At 41.0% G+C, this 19,920-nt stretch overlaps 1 protein-coding gene across 2 annotated transcripts; it reads right to left on the bottom strand.

Moving 5' to 3' along the window:
* Positions 1–1,438: 1,438 nt before the first annotated feature.
* si:dkey-192g7.3 (T-lymphocyte activation antigen CD80) lies at positions 1,439–18,050 on the bottom strand. 2 transcript variants are annotated; one of them, XR_003777179.2, is made up of 7 exons: positions 17,949–18,050; positions 16,482–16,540; positions 9,821–10,120; positions 9,402–9,704; positions 4,117–4,334; positions 2,657–2,781; positions 1,439–2,509 (listed from the first exon to the last, which is right to left on the bottom strand). XR_003777179.2 is itself a non-coding variant. In XM_010899407.3 (6 exons), exons 1-6 carry the CDS (start codon positions 17,960–17,962, stop codon positions 2,429–2,431), a joined length of 882 nt encoding a protein of 293 aa, XP_010897709.1. In that variant the 5' UTR covers positions 17,963–18,050; the 3' UTR covers positions 1,439–2,428. The 2 variants fall into 2 exon arrangements, 1 of the variants encoding a protein (XP_010897709.1); XM_010899407.3 differs by lacking the exon at positions 4,117–4,334.
* Positions 18,051–19,920: the final 1,870 nt, after the last annotated feature.

The following is a 19,920-nucleotide window of genomic DNA, read 5'->3' as shown; positions in this document are numbered from 1 at the left end:
GCGTTGAAGTCCCCCAGTAGAACAATAGAGTCCCCAGTCGGAGCACTTTCCAGCACCCCTCCCAGAGACTCCAAGAAGGTCGGGTACTCTGCACTGCCGTTCGGCCCGTAGGCACAAACAACAGTGAGAGACCTATCCCCGACCCGTAGGCGCAGGGAAACGACCCTCTCGTTCACCGGGGTAAACTCCAACACATGGCGGCAGAGCTGGGGAGCTATAAGCAAACCCACACCAGCCCGCCGCCTCTCACCATGGGCAACTCCAGAGTGGTGAAGAGTCCATCCTCTCTCAAGGAGTGTGGTTCCAGAGCCCAAGCCGTGCGTAGAGGTGATCCCGACTACCTCTAATCGGAACCTCTCAACCTCACGCACTAGCTCAGGCTCCTTCCCCGCCAGCGAGGTGACATTCCACGTCCCTAGAGCTAGTTTCTGTGTCCAGAGATCGGGTTGTCTAGGCCCCTGCCTTCGACTGCCGCCCGATCCTCTTCGCACCGGCCCCTTATGGTCCCTCCTGTGGGTGGTGAGCCCACGGGAGGGCGGCCCCACGTCACCCGTTCGGGCTGAGCCCGGCCGGGCCCCATGGGGGAAGGCCCGGCCACCAGGCGCTCGCATACGAGCCCCAACCCCGGGCCTGGCTCCAGGGTGGGGCCCCGGCTGCGCCATACCGGGCGACGTCACGGTACTCATTATGTTGTTCTTCATTAAGGGGGGTTTGAACCGCTCTTAGTCTGACCCGTCGCCTAAGACCTGTTTGCCTTGGGAGACCCTACCAGGGGCATATAGCCCCAGACAACATAGCTCCTAGGGTCACTCGGGTACTCAAACCCCTCCACCACGTTAAGGTGGCAGTTCTTGGAGAGGAATTAGTTTGTCTTTGGAGTGTTTTTTCTTTTTAAAGTTTTTTCTTTATTTGAAAGTAAAGTAACTTCAAAATAGATTACCTACATCTCTGTAGCTACAATTTGTTTGTGATTGGTTTTATAAGCCATGTAGAATATCTGATTATTGACTTTGTTCTCAAGCTTTCCTTTGAGTTTTAGAATATGTTACGCATGTAATTGTCCCTGACAGGCAAAATCCAGATGGGTAACCTTTATCAAACTTGGCCCTGAAGATTATGTAAACGACAAACATTCTTGTCTGGACAGGAGCAGTGTTATGGTGTCACAATAGTTCTTAATGTAACTGAAGAAGCAGACTTTTTTTTCCCCATGTCCAGCATCACTGTTTCCATTGGTTTTTAAACTAGGAAGTTTCACATCCATTCAGGTTCTGTGAATATTTGCCCAGGGTGCTGTCCACATGTACTGCTGTAGCATGGGACAGAATCTGTCCCTCTCCTTTTTCCCCCCCACACACTGTCTCCATCCTCTTCAGCTACTTTTCAGAAATAAAATCTAATTTGTGATTTATCCAAATAAAACAAAAAAACAATGATGCACCCCACATACACTTTTTATTAAGTCGGTCTTGGTACAGTCACTTAATAGAAGTGGTATAAAAGCGGTATAAAAACATTTGGAGCTTGGATTGGTTAGTCAAGTCTCAGTAAAAAAGTTCCCCCCCAAACTAAACATTGTTTTCTTTCCCCAACCAATATGGTTAATAAAACAAAATGGGCTCTGTTATACAGCAGGCATACAGCTGCAGAGGATTAGTTTGACATTTGCAAGTGGAAGCCTTGCAACAAACAATCTTGATTTCACATTTAAATTCAATTCACATAGGAACAGACTGGTATGTAAAAATAATTTAGTTGGCCTAAGGTAAAAACAAATACATTGAATAAAACACTTGATTCAAAAGGTTTAGGAAGTGGTGACTTCCTGATGCAGATTCTCTCTAATTGCAACCAGTCTATTCTGAAAGGTTTCAGCAGTAGGCCTGGGGATCCCCCACAGCAGTTTGACATTTAGAAGGGGTTTCTTTATTCAGACCACAAATATCTCCATTTGACCAACACAGTGAACCTGGAGTAATATAGAAACGTTGACATGATTAGTTCATAGTTGTAAATATAAAACTACGTTGAATGTTTCCCTTCATTGTGAAAACACCTACTCAACTCTACAGTGGCAATTTACAGGCTCAAGCTGACTTTGGCCAACATGATGGATGTCTGCCAGCTTAATTCAGGCAAGTCTAGCCAGTTCAGTCCATTGACCAGTCATTTCTCTCATCGTGCTGCTCCTTTCTAACCTTGCCACCATGGCCATAATATTCATTACTTGGGGGCTACATTCAAACTAAAGCAAATCCATATGAACAACTTTCAGGTGCTGTAGGCCTTTTTTCGCCCCTGAATACTTCACACATGATGGAACGACACATTGCTCAATACTGCTGCAGTGAAAGTTTCAGTTCCTCTGGTTGCAAGTGATTATTCCTCCATTTTCTTATGCGCCAAAGGAAGTAGAGAATCCACAAAGTCAAGCGTCATCTGCTTTTAACGACACAGCTATTTCAATGTCCTGAATCTCTGTGTCACTCTGCTGCTTAAAAAAAAACATCTAAAAAGGAAATAGAAAATACATTGATTACCCAACAGTAATCTCAGTTATATACTTAAACCAGATATACTTAAATCAATGTCCATAGCACTGAACAGACAGGACAGAGTCACAGACATGTAGAGATATACACACAGACAGACTCACCGGGGATATTCCATGTCGGTGGGGTCTAGTCAGTAGGAACATCAAGAGAACTCCTGCAACAATCACCACAACCACCCCCACAGACATCCCCACAGACACCCCTACTGCAGGTCCGATAAAAGCCTCTGTAAAGAACAGGTTGGGGAAAATGACATTTTGTTATGGTAACGGTGTTCAGCTTTCAAAAAAAGTTATTCCTTTAACGCCACAGTGATGGATCACTACAATACTGTTTTTTTTCTTCAGAATTTTCAATCAGGCTCGAAATTCAGGTTAATCCTGTTGGGTTTTTTGTCCTGGGCTTATTCAATATTTCACCCCACCCCCCACACATCCATACACTCCTTGCCTGTCAATCTGAAATATGCAGATGTTTTAGGACTTTAGTATGAATTGAGACAGAAACATTGTAATTCCTCCCAGGACTGTAAATCCAGACACTGACTACTCCAGACTCCAGGACTGTAAATCCAGACACTGAAATTCAACACTACTGTTGTTTGCTCCTTGGGGTTTAAGGCCGGGTGTCTCTGTAAAGCACTTTGTGACAACTGCTGTTGTAAAAAGCGCTTTATAAATAAATTTTGATTGATTGATTGATTGATTGCTCTACCTTATTTTATACAAATAATAATGTCAAACTCAACTTACGTTATTAGTAGTATTATTTCTGACAAATATAATAAATAATATATCTGACATTATTACAAGCTCATATAAACAAAGAGGTATTATTAGTAGTAATATTGTCCTCATACAGTAGTCACTCAACTATCTTAAGAAATATAAATTCCGCTAGCAATCCTGTTAATGCTGACAATTCACCAAAACAATTTAATAAATACTGATTATCATGGAAAGGTTAATTTCCCCCCAAGATTTAAATCAAAATGTGACACCTTCATATATTTTAAATTCATTACACATCGAGTAAAACATTTCAAGCCTATTGTGTTTCAATCATGATGATTATGGCTTACAGCTCAAATCCAGTAAATAATCCAGAATCTCAGACAAAAAAAATTAGCAATACAGATATGTCGACCTGTGAAGAGCTATAATCAGCTAGTTAACGTCCTGAGCCTTCAGTACACACAACCACAATCATGGGGAAGACTACTGACTTGACAGTTGTCCAGAAGACACTCGTAAGCCACAGAAGGTCATTGCTGAAAGGGCTGGCTGTTCACAGAGTGCATAAAGCATATTCATGGAAGGTTGACTGGAAGGGAAAAGTGTTGTATGAAAAGGACAAGCAGCAGGGATGATCACAGCCTTGAGAGCATTGTCAAGCAAAGCCGATTCAAGAACTTGGAGGAGCTTCACAAGGAGTGGACTGAGGCTGGAGTTAGTGCATCAAGAGCCACCATGTACAGACGTGTCCAGGAAATGGGCTTCAAGTGTCACATTCCTAGCGTCAAGCCACTCCTGAACCAGAGACAACCTCAGAAGCATCTTACCTGGGCGAAGGAGAAAAAGAACTGGACCGATGCTCAGTGGTCCAAAGTCCTCTCCTCAGACAAACATAAATTTCACATTTAATTTGTAAATCAAGGTCCCAGAGCCTGGAGGAAGAGTGGAGAGGCAGAGAATCCAAGTTGCTTGAAGTCCAGTGTGACGTTTCCACAGTCTGTGACGATTTTGGGTGCCATGTCATCTGCTGGTGATGTGCAGCCATCTAATCAGGAGATTTAAGAGCACTTCATGTTTCATGGAGATGCGGATTTCCTTTTACAGCAGCACTTGGCACAGGGCCAAAATTACTGGTAACTGGTTTGCTGCCTTGGTATTACTGTGCTTGATTGGCCCGCCAACTCGCCAGAGGAAAATGTCAAGAGGAAGATGAGATACACCAGATTCAACAACACAGATGAGCTGAAGGCTGCCATCAAAGCAACCTGGGCTTCCATAACACCTCAGCAGTGCCACAGGCTGAATGCCTCCATGCCATATTGCATTGATGCTGTAATTTGTGCAAAAGGAGCCCGGACCAAGTAGAGTACATAAATGAACATACTTAGGAAACCTTTGCAGGTGTTTTGAGTTAATTAGCTGATTAGAGCTTTTCTCAGGTCGACATTTCTGTATTATTCATTTTTTATAATAATATTTTGAGGTGTCACTTTCTGATTTTAATTATGGAAAAAAAACTTTTCCACAAAATTTAAATTTTTCTGATGCACCTGTACATTCAGAACCTGAAGGGTCTTGGGTTTTTACACATAGATCAGTTTATTGTCCAAGATGGATTTTATTAAAATTCTGGTATCTCAAGCTAAACCTGATTTACTTATTTTGAAATGTGACCATCTACGAAGAGATATTATGCAGATATTGCACTTGATGCACAATGTATTTGGAGCTCAAAGGTTGAGAAAAAGAGACGTGACAATTCTTTGAAAAAATTTAATAAAATGTCAGTCTCTCTTAAAGGGATAATTCGGCTAACATCCATAATTGGGTAAAAGGCCACTTACCATGAGTTGTTCCTGAAGGCAGAAATTCATTATTCAGCTGTCCCCATCTAGAATTACCATTACTTGCATCGTCCAAATTCATGAATGGAAACGGTGTGTCCCTCTATGGCAAAGCTGCATTGTAAGCAGAAAACTACTCAATCTACTCTGAAATGTGCTATCCAAATAAACTTGCCTTACACACTTGTTTGCTAATATTAGGTAGCTACTTATTCTTTTGAGAGCTGGCCACTGGGTCCCTCGGATCTAGAACGCCTTTCCCAGTTCATTTATGGAATAAAAAAAAAAAGTCTCCAGCACCCCAGGAGTTAAGACGGAAATCCCCATGATCAACCAAACATCTTGGGATGAGTTCAGCTTCAGGTATCATTCATGTTCTCCAACTTCTCCATCAATAGTTCCCACTTTTTGCAACAAAAGCAATCAGTTTCGGTTGGCATTAGATTGAATGATCCACAACTACAACACCAATCTCCGGATATTCTGGGCAAGGGTTGGGGATTAACTGGTTCCCTGTTGCCCCATCAGCTGCTGTCCAAGCCTAGTTCGGTCAATTCTTCCTCTGTATTCTGGTTCAAACAAGTAAGGCTCTATCCCCTGAAAAGTATTTTTCCTGGTTCAGACATGACACGTCTTTTCCTTTCTCTCTCAAGCAAATAAAATGTGACTGTCTGTGGTGAATATCATTGATGAAATGGGTAACTTGCTTTCTAGCTAGCGAATACTAACTTTAGTTTACTGTGACGTATACACCTCCTCTTACCGAAAGAACACGTGGATTGATACGATTGTGAACAAAACTGACCGGTAAACATAGGAAGTACACGTTTATTTAAAATGAATGAAATTAAAATATTTAGAGTAGTTTTCTGCTTGCCGTGCAGCTTTGCTATAGTGGGATGCACCATTTCCATTCAAGAATGTGGATGAATTACAGATGGGGACAGAGCTGAATAATTTGTTTTGAATAATCACTTTATATGCCCCCCGGAAGAGCTGGAGGAAGTGTCTGGGGAGAGGGAAGTCTGGGCATCCCTGCTTAGACTGCTGCCCCCGCGACCCAGCCCCGGATAAGCGGAAGATGATGGATGGATGGATGGATATGCCTTCAGGACCAACACAGGGTAAATGGACTTTTACCCAAATATGAGTTTTGGCCTAACTATCCCTGTAAGTCTATCTGTATTCTTAAGGAATTTGAATTGCTAGCCTTAAGTATTACATTAAGAAAACAATTGTAATATTATAGTTAGTGTATATTTCCCACTATCTGCCAAGATAGTTTGTTAAATCCGCTAATGGACCAATTGACCACACTGATATCAAACTAAGTTATTATCATTGGTTATTTTAACCTGGACTGGGAATCACAGGAAGCAGACAGTATTAAGGAGTTATATTTTGGCCAAACCCAGCTAATCACCAAGCCAACAAGGACAAATATAAAATGAGCCTATAAAGTTTACATTGATTGATTATACACTGTTCAAAAAAATGAAGGGAACACAATCAATTAATATAACAAAGTCAATTAACCTTCAGGGATATCAATCTGTCCAGTTAGGAAGCATAAGCAATTGTGAATCAATGTCACTTGTTTTGGTGCAAATGAAAGTGACAACAGGTGCACTGGAGAGGCAACAGCAAGACAACCCCCAAAAAGGGAATGGTTTTGCAAGTGGTGGCCACAGACAACTGGTCTCTCCTTATCCTTCCTGACTGATTGTTCTCTAGTTTTGTATTGCTAATGTCTTTGTCACTATTGGTAGCATGAGGCGGTACCTGCAGCCCATTCAGGTTGCACAGGTAGTCCATATCCAATTGAGAACCTCTGGGATGTTAATTAGCAGTTCATCTGACACTACCAAGTAGCACCACAGACTCTCCAGGAACTCACTGATGCCCTGATCCAGGTCTGGGAGGAAATCCCCCAGGACACCATCCGCAGTCTCATCAGGAGCATGCCCAGACATTGTTGGGAGTGCATACAGGCACGTGGGGGCCAAACACACTACTGAGTCACATTATGAGTTGCTGTGATGAAATTCACGCAAGTTGGAACAGCCTGTGATTTCAGTTTGATTTTCGGTGTCAATTTGAATCCATCCCTCAATGAGTTGGTGATTTTGGTTTTCATTTACCATTATTATGTAATTTTGTTCTCAACGAATTACACAATGTACAGTACATTTTGTTAATCTTTATTATATTTTGAGACTCAGTGTGATTTGTGTGTTCTCTTTTTTTTGGAGCAGTGTATATTTTGACGAATGTTCCAGAAACATATATTGCAAACAATGTATTTCTGCTGGATGTCAGTGACCACTGCGATTGTACGCATTTGAGAATCCTTAGGCGGAACCACGTTTAATTAAGACTTGACTGTATTTCAGCCATTCCAGAGGTCAAACTATTCCTACAGTTTGACTAGTGTTTTTACTTCTATAGCAGATAAGCATATACCTTATATGAGGATAAGAAAACGACAGGAATAAATGACAGAGGAATAAATTTAAAACAAGTAATTATGTAGGAACACTGGTTTTAAGAGTCAAAGGTTTTCACTGAGTCTGTTCACTGAAAAAGAGGTCCTTGATAAATTGCTAGTTATAGACACTATATCAACCACTGGGCTGATATACTGGATCCAGGCGTATTGGTTTGTGCTGCTCCAATTATCTATGGAGCTCTAATTTATATATTTAATATACGCTATAAAACCCTTAAGAAATGCTGATGACAGTAATATACACTACAGTTCCCTCTCCTGAACAAGCTGTTGCACATGTGCTGTCTGATTTCCAACTGTTGCAAAAACACTTATGGACCATAGCTTGGTAATAAACGCAAATAAAACTACACCCATCAGCCATAACATTCTGACCACTGACAGGTGAAGTGAATAACACTGATAATCTTGTCATCATGGCCCCTGTCAGTGGCTGGGATATATTAGGCAGCAAGTAAACATTCTGTCCTCAAAGTTGAAAAATGGGCAAGCGTAATGATTTGAGCGATCAAATTGGGATGGCTAGACGACTGGGTCAGAGCATCTCCAAAACTGCAGCCCTTGTTGGGTGTTCCTGGTCTGCAGTGGTCAGTACCTATCAAATGGTGTTATTATAATTATGTATTCATTTGTTTTGATGTTTTCATTTGAGTATTTGTTTTTATGTTATTGTACTTTCATATATTTTTCTTTGTAAAGCACATTGAATTGCTTCGATGTATGAATGGTGCTGTATAAATAAACTTGCTTGCTTACTTACCTGGAGAACACATTGCACCAGGATGCACTATGGGAAGAAGGCAAGCCGGGGGAGGCAGTGTGATGCTTTGGACAATGTTCTGCTGGGAAACCTGGGGTCCTGCAAATCATGTGGACTCCCATAATCTCATCATGTCGTCTTCACACGGTGCATCCTGGTCACGTCCCCAGGTAAACGGTGCTCACATACACGGCCGTCCACGTGATGTAAAACAAAACGTGACTCCAAGGTGCAGTTCCGTCTAGTACCCATTGTAGGTGCTTTCGATGGTGGACGGGTCATCATGGGCACTCTGACTGGTCTGTGGTTACGCAGACACAGCAGGGTGTGATGCACTGTGTGTTGTGACACATTCCTCCTGTAACAATCATTAACATTTTCTGTGACTTGTGCCACAATCGACCGGTCAGTTCGGACCAGACGGGATGGCCTTCGTAGTCCTCATGCATCAATGAGCCTTGGGCGCCCCACACCCTGTTACCGGTTTGTGGTTTGTCCCTCCTCAGACCACTGTCAGTAGGTACTCACCACTGCTGACCGGGAGCACCCCCATAAACCTTGCCATTTCAGAGATTCTCTGACCGTCTTCTGGCCATAACAATTTGGCCCTTGTCAACATCGCTCAGGTCTTTACTCTTGCCATTTTTCCTGCATCCAACATGTTGACTACCAGAACTGATTAGATGATAAGCAAACAATCTACCCAGACCTTGACATGTGCCCTTGTTAGGAGATGATCAACGTTATTCGCTTCACCTGTGAGTGGTCATAATGCTTTGGCTTTTCAGTGAATATGCATGTGAGCTCCTGTACTCAAATCTCTGTATGTGGTCTATCATTCAGCCATGTGTTTTATCACTAATATATTTTTTTGGCTCTCATCACTCTCTGTTATATGCTTCAGTTGGCTGGGAGTCACAGACACCTAGAAGGGTCAGACATTAAGTGTTGTGTTTATATCAGGCTGTCATGCAAAAACCTCTACAGTCCTGTACTCACCAGGCTTGTTGGTGCACATAGAATGGGAGCTGGTGTGATAGACCTGGCCTTTGTGCTCCACCACACACAGTAGTTCTACACCCTTGTTAAGCTCAATGGCCAGATTACTGGTCAGAGTGTAGAGGCCTGTAGAGTTGTCCTTGTGAATCTCCATCGAGCTTCCATTCTGAGGGCGCCCATCCACTTCCCAGTAAATCCGGCCCCTTGGGTAGCCATCTGAGGCTTTGCACTGGTACTCCTTTTTTCCATTAGATCCCACAGTATCCTGGTTTTGAACAGGGTTCATACAAACACTGTAGTTGGCTAGAGAGCAGAAAGAAGATAGTGAACAGCCTAAGATTTAGTACTTTTTCAAGCAGAAAATGAAAATAAATAAATAAACAAACCTTAGAGAAATTAAAATGTAAACCATGACTTACCAACCACATTTAAATCTATAAATTTGTAATCCAAAGCACTGCACTCAAAGTAGCACCGGTATGTTCCATTGTCTCCAACATTGATATTAGAGAGACTCAGGGAACAGTTTTCCTTGTCTTCATTTGTAAAGATGGTGACCCTGTCTTCATATCCTTTCTCGATTTTTAGCTTGTCCTCTTGATATGACAGGATTTTTACGTTTTGTTGCCAATGAAAGTATTTTACTGGTTGTCTGTCTTGACAGGTGCAGGGGCAGGAAAAAAGGACACTCTGACCCACAGTTACTTGCATTGGAGACCCTTAAACCAAAAACAAAAAAAAAGAACAATCATTTTTTTTCATTTAGTTTCAAGGTTAATTTCCATGTTTTTGCCACATTCATTTCCATGTGTTTGTATACCAGATACACTGATTAAAAGAAGTCAATTGGCAAGAGTGGATTGAGGCAGACGATTCCAGAACTCAAGTCAGATTAAAGGATCTGGGTATATGATGTCACACTGTGACAAGATGTCTGAACTGAAAATGTACTATTCCAGGACATCTGTAGACAGACCAAAGCTGTTGTTCCACTGAGGGACACAAAAGAGACTAAATGTTTGACCAATCACAGTTGAGTGTAGTATTACTGTATGTTCATAGCTTGAGTCAAGTTGCCATGGTTTCACATCCTTTTATATTTCATGTGTCAGTAAGTTTCTTTACAGTATCCTCATACTCTCTTAACACTCAACCTACCCTCTCAACTCACATTACCCTCCATTTTTTGACTGTATATGAGAGAAGAGGTGCTTAATTAAATAAACGCCAGAGGTATTTGGCAATTGGGGGGGTTGGGCACACCCAACCTGGGCAGTTGTTCCTTAAACAAAGATCTTTTTATGAGGCCATTTGAAGTATTTACTGTAGCGGAATCTAGCTAGCTCTGGCCTCCCCAATTCAATAGGCCTAATTCTGTTAACTTCTATTATCTTCTCAGCAGACACAAAAAGTGTATTTGGGGCAGAAGTTCACATAAAGAACCACAGAGGTTAAACCCCTGTTAATGTTTAGCATTCCCTATGTAGTTATGTCACAAAATGAGAAGCTCATAATGATTAACAAGCTAAAATGTGAACACATAACTACACTAAAGGAATGTTGAAGGTGTTAAATTAGCATATTCAATTTCACTACATATTTACACCAACACACAAGACCACATTACAATATCTAAAAAAAGATATACTATAAAACAAAACTAGTCTGGATATTATTTCACTTCCTGAACATCTTAGAAAACATTGACCTATAACACATTCCTCAGTATTACTCATATGACTACAGATAAGAGACAGCCAGAAAGTGTGAAATTGACCAATCATTTTTGCACTGGATATTGCCTATAGATTTATACGGCCCCAAAATTAAAAGGAATTTTTTTTTAGAGGAGAATTAGTGGAATTCCAAAAAGTATTTGTAGACCAAGTGCATACAGTTGTGCTCATTAGTTTGCATTCCCTGGGAGAAATTGTGAAAATCTGGCATTAATTTTCAAAATATGACTGATCATGCAAAAAAAACTGCCTTTTATTTAAAGATAGTGATTATATGAAGCCATTTATTACCACATAGTAGTTTGGCTGCTTTTTATAACCGAAATCACCCAAATGGCCCTGATCAAAAGTTTACATACCCTTGAATGTTTGGCCTTGTTACAGACACACAAGGTGACACACACAGGTGAAAATGGCAACTAAAGGTGAATTTCCCACACCTGTGGGATTTTAAATTGCTATTAGTGTCTCTGTATAAATAGTCAATGAGTTTGTTAGCTCTCACGTGGATGCTCTGAGGAGGCTAGATACTGAGACATGGGGAACAGAAAAGAACTGTCAAAAGACCTGCGTAACAAGGTAACGGAACTTTATAAAGATGGAAAAGGATATATAAAGATATCCAAATCCTTGGAAAAGCCAGTCAGTACTGTTCAATCACTTATTAAGAAGTGGAACATTCAGGGATCTCTTGATACCAAGCCAAGGTCAGGTAGACCAAGAAAGATTTCAGCCAAAACTGCCAGAAGAATTTTCGGGATACAAAGAAAAACCCACATAACCTCAGGAGAACGCACTGGGACGGTTTGCAGCAGAGTGTGAAGCGGTGGGGATGAAAATCAGTACCTCCAAATCCGAGGCCATGGTCCTCAGTCGGAAAAGGGTGGCTTGCCCACTTCAGGTTGGTGAAGAGTGCCTGCCTCAAGTGGAGGAGTTTAAGTATCTAGGGGTCTTGTTCACGAGTGAGGGTAGGATGGAACGGGAGATTGACAGACGGATCAGTGCAGCTTCTGCAGTAATGCAGTTGATGTATCGGCCGCAAGGCGAAGCTCTTGTTTTTACCAGTCAATCTACGTTCCTACTATCACCTATGGTCATGAGCTTTGGGTCATGACCGAAAGGACAAGATCCCGGATACAGGCGGCCGAAATGAGCTTTCTCCGCAGGGTGGCTGGGCGATCCCTTAGAGATAGGGTGAGAAGCTCGGTCACCCGGGAGGAGCTCAGAGTAGAGCCGCTGCTCCTCCACATCGAGAGGGGTCAGCTGAGGTGGCTTGGGCATCTTTTTCGGATGCCTCCGGAACGCCTTCCTGGGAAGGTGTTCCAGTCCCGTCCCACCGGGAGGAGACCCCGGGGAAGACCTAGGACACGCTGGAGGGACTATGTCTCCCGGCTGGCCTGGGAACGCCTCGGTGTCCCCCCGGAAGAGGTAGAGGAAGTGTCTGGGGAGAGGGAAGTCTGGGCATCCCTGCTTAGACTGCTGCCCCCGCGACCCGGCCCCGGATAAGCGGAAGAAGATGGATGGATGGATGGACCTCAGGAGAAATACAGGCTGCTCTGGAAAAAGATGGTGTGGTTGTTTCGAAGAGCACAATACGACAATACTTGAACAAAAATCAGCTACATGGTCGAGTTGCCAGAAAGAAGCCGTTACTGGCCAATGCCACAAAAAAGTCCAGTTATAATATGCCCGACAACACCTTGCCACACCTCACAGCTTCTGGCACACTGTAATTTGGAGAATAATAATGAAGAATAATGTAGTTTTATGGTCACAACTCTTGAAGTGCTGTTATGTTTATATAACAAAAGAACATCTGTTAATCTGTACACAGGAAGTCACGTTCATTTTGAAGCGCGACAGTAATTAGCCAACAGTACTGGGATGAGTATTCCAGGTGGGGATGTCAATAAGTAGAGGACAACCAGAAGTTTCTATGAGAAGAGATTGAGTTCATGAAGACTGAGTCTGTAACATCATGAACAATGGACAATCAAATACTGCAATAAATAATTGAATTACTTTCTCCCTTGACAACCGGGTACGCAATCATTATTTCAACCACTATATGAAACGGCTGATTTCTAACACAACCATAAGCACTATGTTTGGAGAGGGGTCAACAAGGCCTATAGTGAACCAAATACCATCCCCACTGTGAAGCATGCTGGTGGCTCACTGATATTTTGGGGGTGTGTGAACTCTAAAGGCACAGGAAAGTGGAGTGGCCATCACAGTCTCCTGACCTTAATATCATAGAGCAACTCTGGGGAGATCTCAAATGTGGGGTTCATGCAAGATGACCAAAGACTTTGCATGACCTGGAGGCATTTTGCCAAGATGAATGGGCAGCTATAGCACCTGCAAGAATTCGGGACCTCATAGACAACTATTACAAAAGACTGCACGCTGTCATTGATGCTGAAGGGTGCAATACACACTATTAAGAACTAAGGGTATGCAGACTTTTGAACAGGGGTCAGTTCATCTTTTCTTTGTTGCCATGTTTTGTTTTGTGACTGTGCCATTCTGTTATGGCCTACAGTTGAATATGAATCCCTTAAGAGATAACATGAGTGAGCAGGCAAACATGTCTTTTCTTTACAAATGGCACACATTACCAATTCCCCAAGGGAATGCAAACTTTTGAGAACAAATGTTTATTGCTGTAATACAGGGATCAGCTGTAAAAGAGAACAAAGGTAAATAAATAGTGTTACTGTGTTTTTCAGATATACAAATATGTCCCGAAGAGTTGTCCTTGTGAATCTGTATCTAGTACTGTATCTAGTAGTGACATTAATTAAAGGTCAATATATATTCCATGTTGACTGCCATCAATTAAGGTCAATATATTCCATGTTGACTGAGCAAGTTACTGATGCTGAGGTCTCTCACTCCCACTCAACATGGCTTGTTTAAGAACATTTCAATAATCCATGACCCATGGCATTTATGAGTCCAGCTATTCAAAATAATATGTCTATTCCTGACTCACGCAAAACAAAATGAAGAGTAGAAAGGAGAAACAGGATGTGTGTGGGAATGAGTGGATGAGTGTGAGACACAGTAAATTTTTGTGAGAATCCCAAAATATGATTCCCACACAAAATACTATTTCCCCTCCTCCCCTACACTTTAAACTAACCCCCAAAAGGTATAGTCAAAGTGAGGACCGAATGTCTTTATGATGTAAATATTTTTCACGGTTCTGCTATTGGTTGGAAAAGTGGGCAGTCTGTAGCAGATGGATAGCCCATTTATTTTGTGCCATAGCAAAATGACATTTTAAATTGAGTAAAAATATATTGTTTCAGAGAAAAAAGGTTTTGTTAGGTTGCCATTTCATCAGTTGAATGATCTCCGACCAACGTAATGGAGTGGGTTAGGGTTGTCTCCAGTGACGCGAACGATCTCCGACCAACGTAATGGAGTGGGTTAGGGTTGTCTCCAGTGACACGAACGATCTCCGACCAACGTAATGGAGTGGGTTAGGGTTGTCTCCAGTGACACGAACGATCTCCGACCAACGTAATGGAGTGGGTTAGGGTTGTCTCCAGTGACACGAACGATCTCCGACCAACGTAATGGAGTGGGTTAGGGTTGTCTCCAGTGACACGAACGATCTCCGACCAACGTAATGGAGTGGGTTAGGGTTGTCTCCAGTGACACGAACGATCTCCGACCAACGTAATGGAGTGGGTTAGGGTTGTCTCCAGTGACACGAACGATCTCCGACCAACGTAATGGAGTGGGTTAGGGTTGTCTCCAGTGACACGAACGATCTCCGACCAACGTAATGGAGTGGGTTAGGGTTGTCTCCAGTGACACGAACGATCTCCGACCAAAGTAATGGAGTGGGTTAGGGTTGTCTCCAGTGACACGGAATGGGTTATATTTAATGTGTATGTATAACCCTAAAACTACCACCTCATCCTAACCCAAAAATATCTAATTCCTTACCCCTAAATCTAAAACACCTCACCCTAACCAAAAGTATCTAATCCATAACCCTAAATCTAAACCTAAAAATTTGTTTGCGTATTCTGTAAATGGCGACCAGTGATTTGTCATTTTACTGTAATTACATTCAAACACACCCATTTGTACGTCCATCCTTGTGGGTATCCCAGGGCCCTGAACACACCACCTTTTATGGGGATTATGACTCGTCCACTATTTTGGTCTATACATTCAGGGCTTAAGTTGAAATGTACATCCAAGCTGCCTACACTTATGAATAAATTGTCAATCAGACATTAACTCTTTACATAACTATAATCATATGCTATTTAAAAATGTAATGTAAAGGCCTTGAAAATACTTGTTTTCATAAATGGTGTTCATAAATGTTTCAGAACCACGGAGCTAGACTAGCTAGCTGTAAAGAGCCATCTTCACCAAACTGAGATTGTAGCTTCAGATGAGGCAGTGGCACTCTCATGTCCTAACTTTGATGCTAGTGCTTCTACTGCTAAAGGAAACACTTTGTACTTTTTCTTTTCGAAAAAAGATTGTATATACACACATTCACCAGAAATCAGATAGCAACAATTACAATCCCTGTTATGTGAGCTGTCTTTCTCTTGGCGGGCTTACACAAAATGTAAATGTGCCACGCTGATCTACTGCATGAATGACACACAGAGTACACAAAACTTTTGGGTTTTTTAATCAATATCATCATTTTTGGAGAGCATTAATGCATGATCAGAATTACAGATGAATAGATCAGAGACTATTTTTGTATTTATTTTGTGAAAAAAAAATAAGAAAATGTTAAACCCCAGGCCTAACTTGTTTAGTCTAGGCTATACATTTCCTACTTGTTTAGTGCAGGCTAAACATCTGGGTCAAAAGATTGATAGATAACTCTGTACACTATTTGAAATGATGATTACAAATAGGCCTATACTGTATTATTATCCCTTCATGTTGTAACAAGCTAGCCTTAATTAAAATACTACCCTATGGCTTGGTTATATAAAAAATAAAGAATATTATGACTGAAAAAGAATACTGAATTATGACTGAAAAAAAAATAATTGAATGGAGCGAATTTGGAGCTGCAATTATTTTGTCGAAGCGAAGAGAAAGATGTGGAGCAGAGTCTAACCTTCACACAGAGAGCAATGAGCAGGATAGCCAACAGCTCAACTCCGCTCACAGACTCTGACCAACTCACCTGATTCACCTCTCCGAGGGTTTAAAGATTGTGACAGAAATTCAATAAACCCTGCAGGGTCTAGGCTACAACAAAAATATGTTGTAGGACTGGAACACTATGACTCAAGGACTGGATTACTATTACATCAAGACTACTGGGGTAATGAGAATAACTTACCTGAGGCAGAGATTAAGATTGCTGTTAACCCCAGCACAGTGCATTGCAGGGAGGGTGTTCTGGAGATTAAAACAGATACAAAAAATTAACTGCTAGAGGGGATGCAAACAATCCAAGCAATGCACCTGTTCTGTATGGAGGAATTTTAGGGACTTTCATAAATAAATATATACACCATGAAATAATTAGATATAAAGGGAAATATCATTTAAATGATAAATAAAATAATTTATAAAAAATATAACATTTAATGGTGTATTTCTATATTTAACAATTTATTTTACAATTTCAAGATGTATTTATTTCATGGTTGCAGGAAATCTGTCCTTATTGAATCCGTCATTGAATCTGTCACTTTCACCCATCAAAGCTGGAAGGGCGGGCTCTACCGAATACTGTTTCTTGATTGGTGAATCCACTTCATTTGTAACGCTCAGGCATTAACATGGCTGCAACGGATGACTTGATAAGCAAAATGCTGTCTAACGCAGATTCAATTTTAAGATATTACAATCTTTAAAGATAAAATCGAAGAAATTGCCGAAGAGGTTGCAATGCTGGAGTCCCTGTCACACCAGGACATACATTTGATGTTGTATTAGAAAACATTGAAGAACTTCGACAACGGAGTATGCCACGTACGGAGAGCTCCGATTGCAATGTTGCTAGCCCTGGACGTAGAATCAATTCACCCGGAAAATCGAAAAATGTGCGTCCAGATTGTAATAATTTCGGCAGTTTCAATTTTATCTGCAGTAGAAAGCATTTTCCTCACCAAGTCACACAGTGTAGCCATGTTGATACCTACGTTGGATACCCATGTTGATACCTAAGTGGATTCGCCAATCAAAAAACAGTATTCGGTAGAGCCCCCCTTCCAACTTTGATGGGTGAAAGTGACTGATTCTATAATGATAGATATCACAAAGACTGCAACCATGAAATAAAAATATTGTGAAATATGAAATTGCGCAATAAATCGTAAAATGCAGAATACACTATTAATGTTACATGTTTCTCTTTTATCAATTAAATTGTATATTTTCTGTAGATGAAATTATTTCATGGTGTATATATTTATTTAATAAAGTCCCTAAAGTTCCTTCATAGTTCGGAGTCGGTCTTCATCCAATGTTTGGCTCATATAAATTATGGATGGAGAACCTTCCCCCACCACTCAAAAGTCTACAATCCGTTCATAGATAGTTAAATTGCAATGCATTTCAGGTTTGGTCTTAAAGTGCCTTAGCGAGTTCACAACAGCCTTTCAGTGAAAATGTAGCCGAGGTGTTTTGGCTGGAATCGGGATTTGACCCAATACTTTGACCAAGAAAAACGATTTATCATGAATAATCGTTTTGAGATTAAATATCAATAACTTAACACCTTCCGCCTGCACATACATAATTACATTTACTTTCATTTCTGACTAGGGATGTAATATATATTTCAAAATTATTTACTTACTTGTACGTTCCCATTTTCTCCGGACAAGATTTAATGTGTGCGTCTACCCAGCTTGAAAGCAAAACGCGGAATAAGTGAAAATCATGGGTGTCAACTTTTTTCACTCCATTCATCTGACGTCACGATTACGGGAAAGTTGTTGCGCCAGTATCTAGGCTTACAAGTAGTTCAGTGTTAATGAGCGATCGATTTGCACAGTACGGTTAATTACAACCTAACCTATTTTACCGTGACTTCAAATACGGTACGATTTCCCATGTGCTCCTAAGAGACGCTTTGTATCACATCTACAGGCAGTGCTTGACTTGGGCCGGAACGGCGTATAGGTACTAATTTTATTAGGCAAACAGCGTTCCGGTTTCTTTTTTAGGTAAAAGAGCCGTCTGGAATAGGCTACTTTAATGGAACAAGCCTTTAACACATACATTTTGATGAACGTAGTTTAATGTTCGATTTTTCCGTTCCTGCACTTATTTTGTCCTAAGTCGCTGTCTACAGGTGTAATTGAGAAATATTAAGAATGATCCACGTCAGCATTATTGATACCCCTGGCCCATATGTTTTATAATGAGTCTAATTCTTTTTTTTTCATTGAATTACTTACATATGCCACTAGGGGACAGTAAATTGCCTTTTCTTTTTTGCAAGACGCTAGTAATTTGCCATTTGAAGCGTTACGCTGAGGCCTGGTCCACAAGTACATGGGTCTTTTTTAAAACAGGCAGATGGCGTCAAGCACTCCTCCAGCATTTTTTCATTTGGTCTGTGTCTCAGAAATGTTCTTCTTTGTGATCTGAACACCTCACTCTTAGATATTTTGTCCATTACACTTTTTTCCAATCTTCCTCTGTCCAGTGTCTATGTACCTTTGCCCATCTTAATCTTATCTTTTTATTGGCCAGTCTGAGATATGGCCTTTCCCAGAGTCACCTCTTTACTGCTGACATTGAGAATGGTGTTTTGTGGGTACTATTTAAAAAGCTGCCAGTTGAGGACATGTGAGGGGTCTGTTTCTCAGACTACATACTCTAATGTATTTGTCCTCTTGCTCAGTTGTGCACTGGGGCCTCCCACTCCTCTTTCTATTCTGGTTTGAGACAGTTTGCGCTGTTCTGTGAAGGGAGTAGTACACATCGTTGTACGAGATCTTCAATGTTTGGCAATTTCTTGCATGGAAAAGCCTTCACTTTTCAGAACAGAATAAACTGATGAGTTTCAGAAAATAGTTTTTGGCCATTTTGAGCCAGCCTGTAATTGAACCCACAATTGCTGATGCTCCAGATAATCATCTAGTCTAAAGAATTACAGGTTTTTGCTTCTTTAATCAGCACAACAGTTTTCAGCTGTGCTGACATAATTGCAAAAGTCTATTCTAATGATCTATTAGCCTTTTTAAATGATAAACTTGGATGAGCAAACACAATGTGTCATTGGAACACAGGACTGATGGTTGCTGATAATGGGTCTCTCTACGCCTATATAGATATGCCACTAAAAAATTGCCGTTTCCAGTTAAAATAGTCATTTGCAATATTAAGAATGTCTTCACTGTATTTCTTATAAATGTGATGTTATTTTAATGGACAAAAAATGCTTTTCTTTCCAAAACAAGGATATTTCTAAGTGACCCCAAATGTTTAATTGAAAGTGTGTGTCAAAGTAGCAGTGACGTGTGCTAAGCTGAGGCCTGTACTACGAAGCAGGATTTTGGGTAAGCAAGCTAACTTCAGGTTAAACCATGGGTTTTCAGTGTCACGACAGTGGTTCACTTGTCACTGCATTACATTGCCATGGTAACTTACGCTGCACACCTAACATGCTCCGGCATTTACAGTCAGCAATTTATTTGCCATCTTTTCTTCCTGCTTTTGGCAGCAGCAACTGTGTTGCTTTTAAATATATCAATTATTTATGTAATAAATAATTGATATGTTTAGTATATTTATACACACACACACACACACACACACAA

This window comes from Esox lucius, chromosome 16 (genome assembly GCF_011004845.1).
Source record: "Esox lucius isolate fEsoLuc1 chromosome 16, fEsoLuc1.pri, whole genome shotgun sequence".
Lineage (NCBI taxonomy): Eukaryota > Metazoa > Chordata > Actinopteri > Esociformes > Esocidae > Esox > Esox lucius.
The sequence above is the reverse complement of the archived record's forward strand: the minus strand, read 5'-3'. Positions and strand labels throughout refer to the sequence as shown.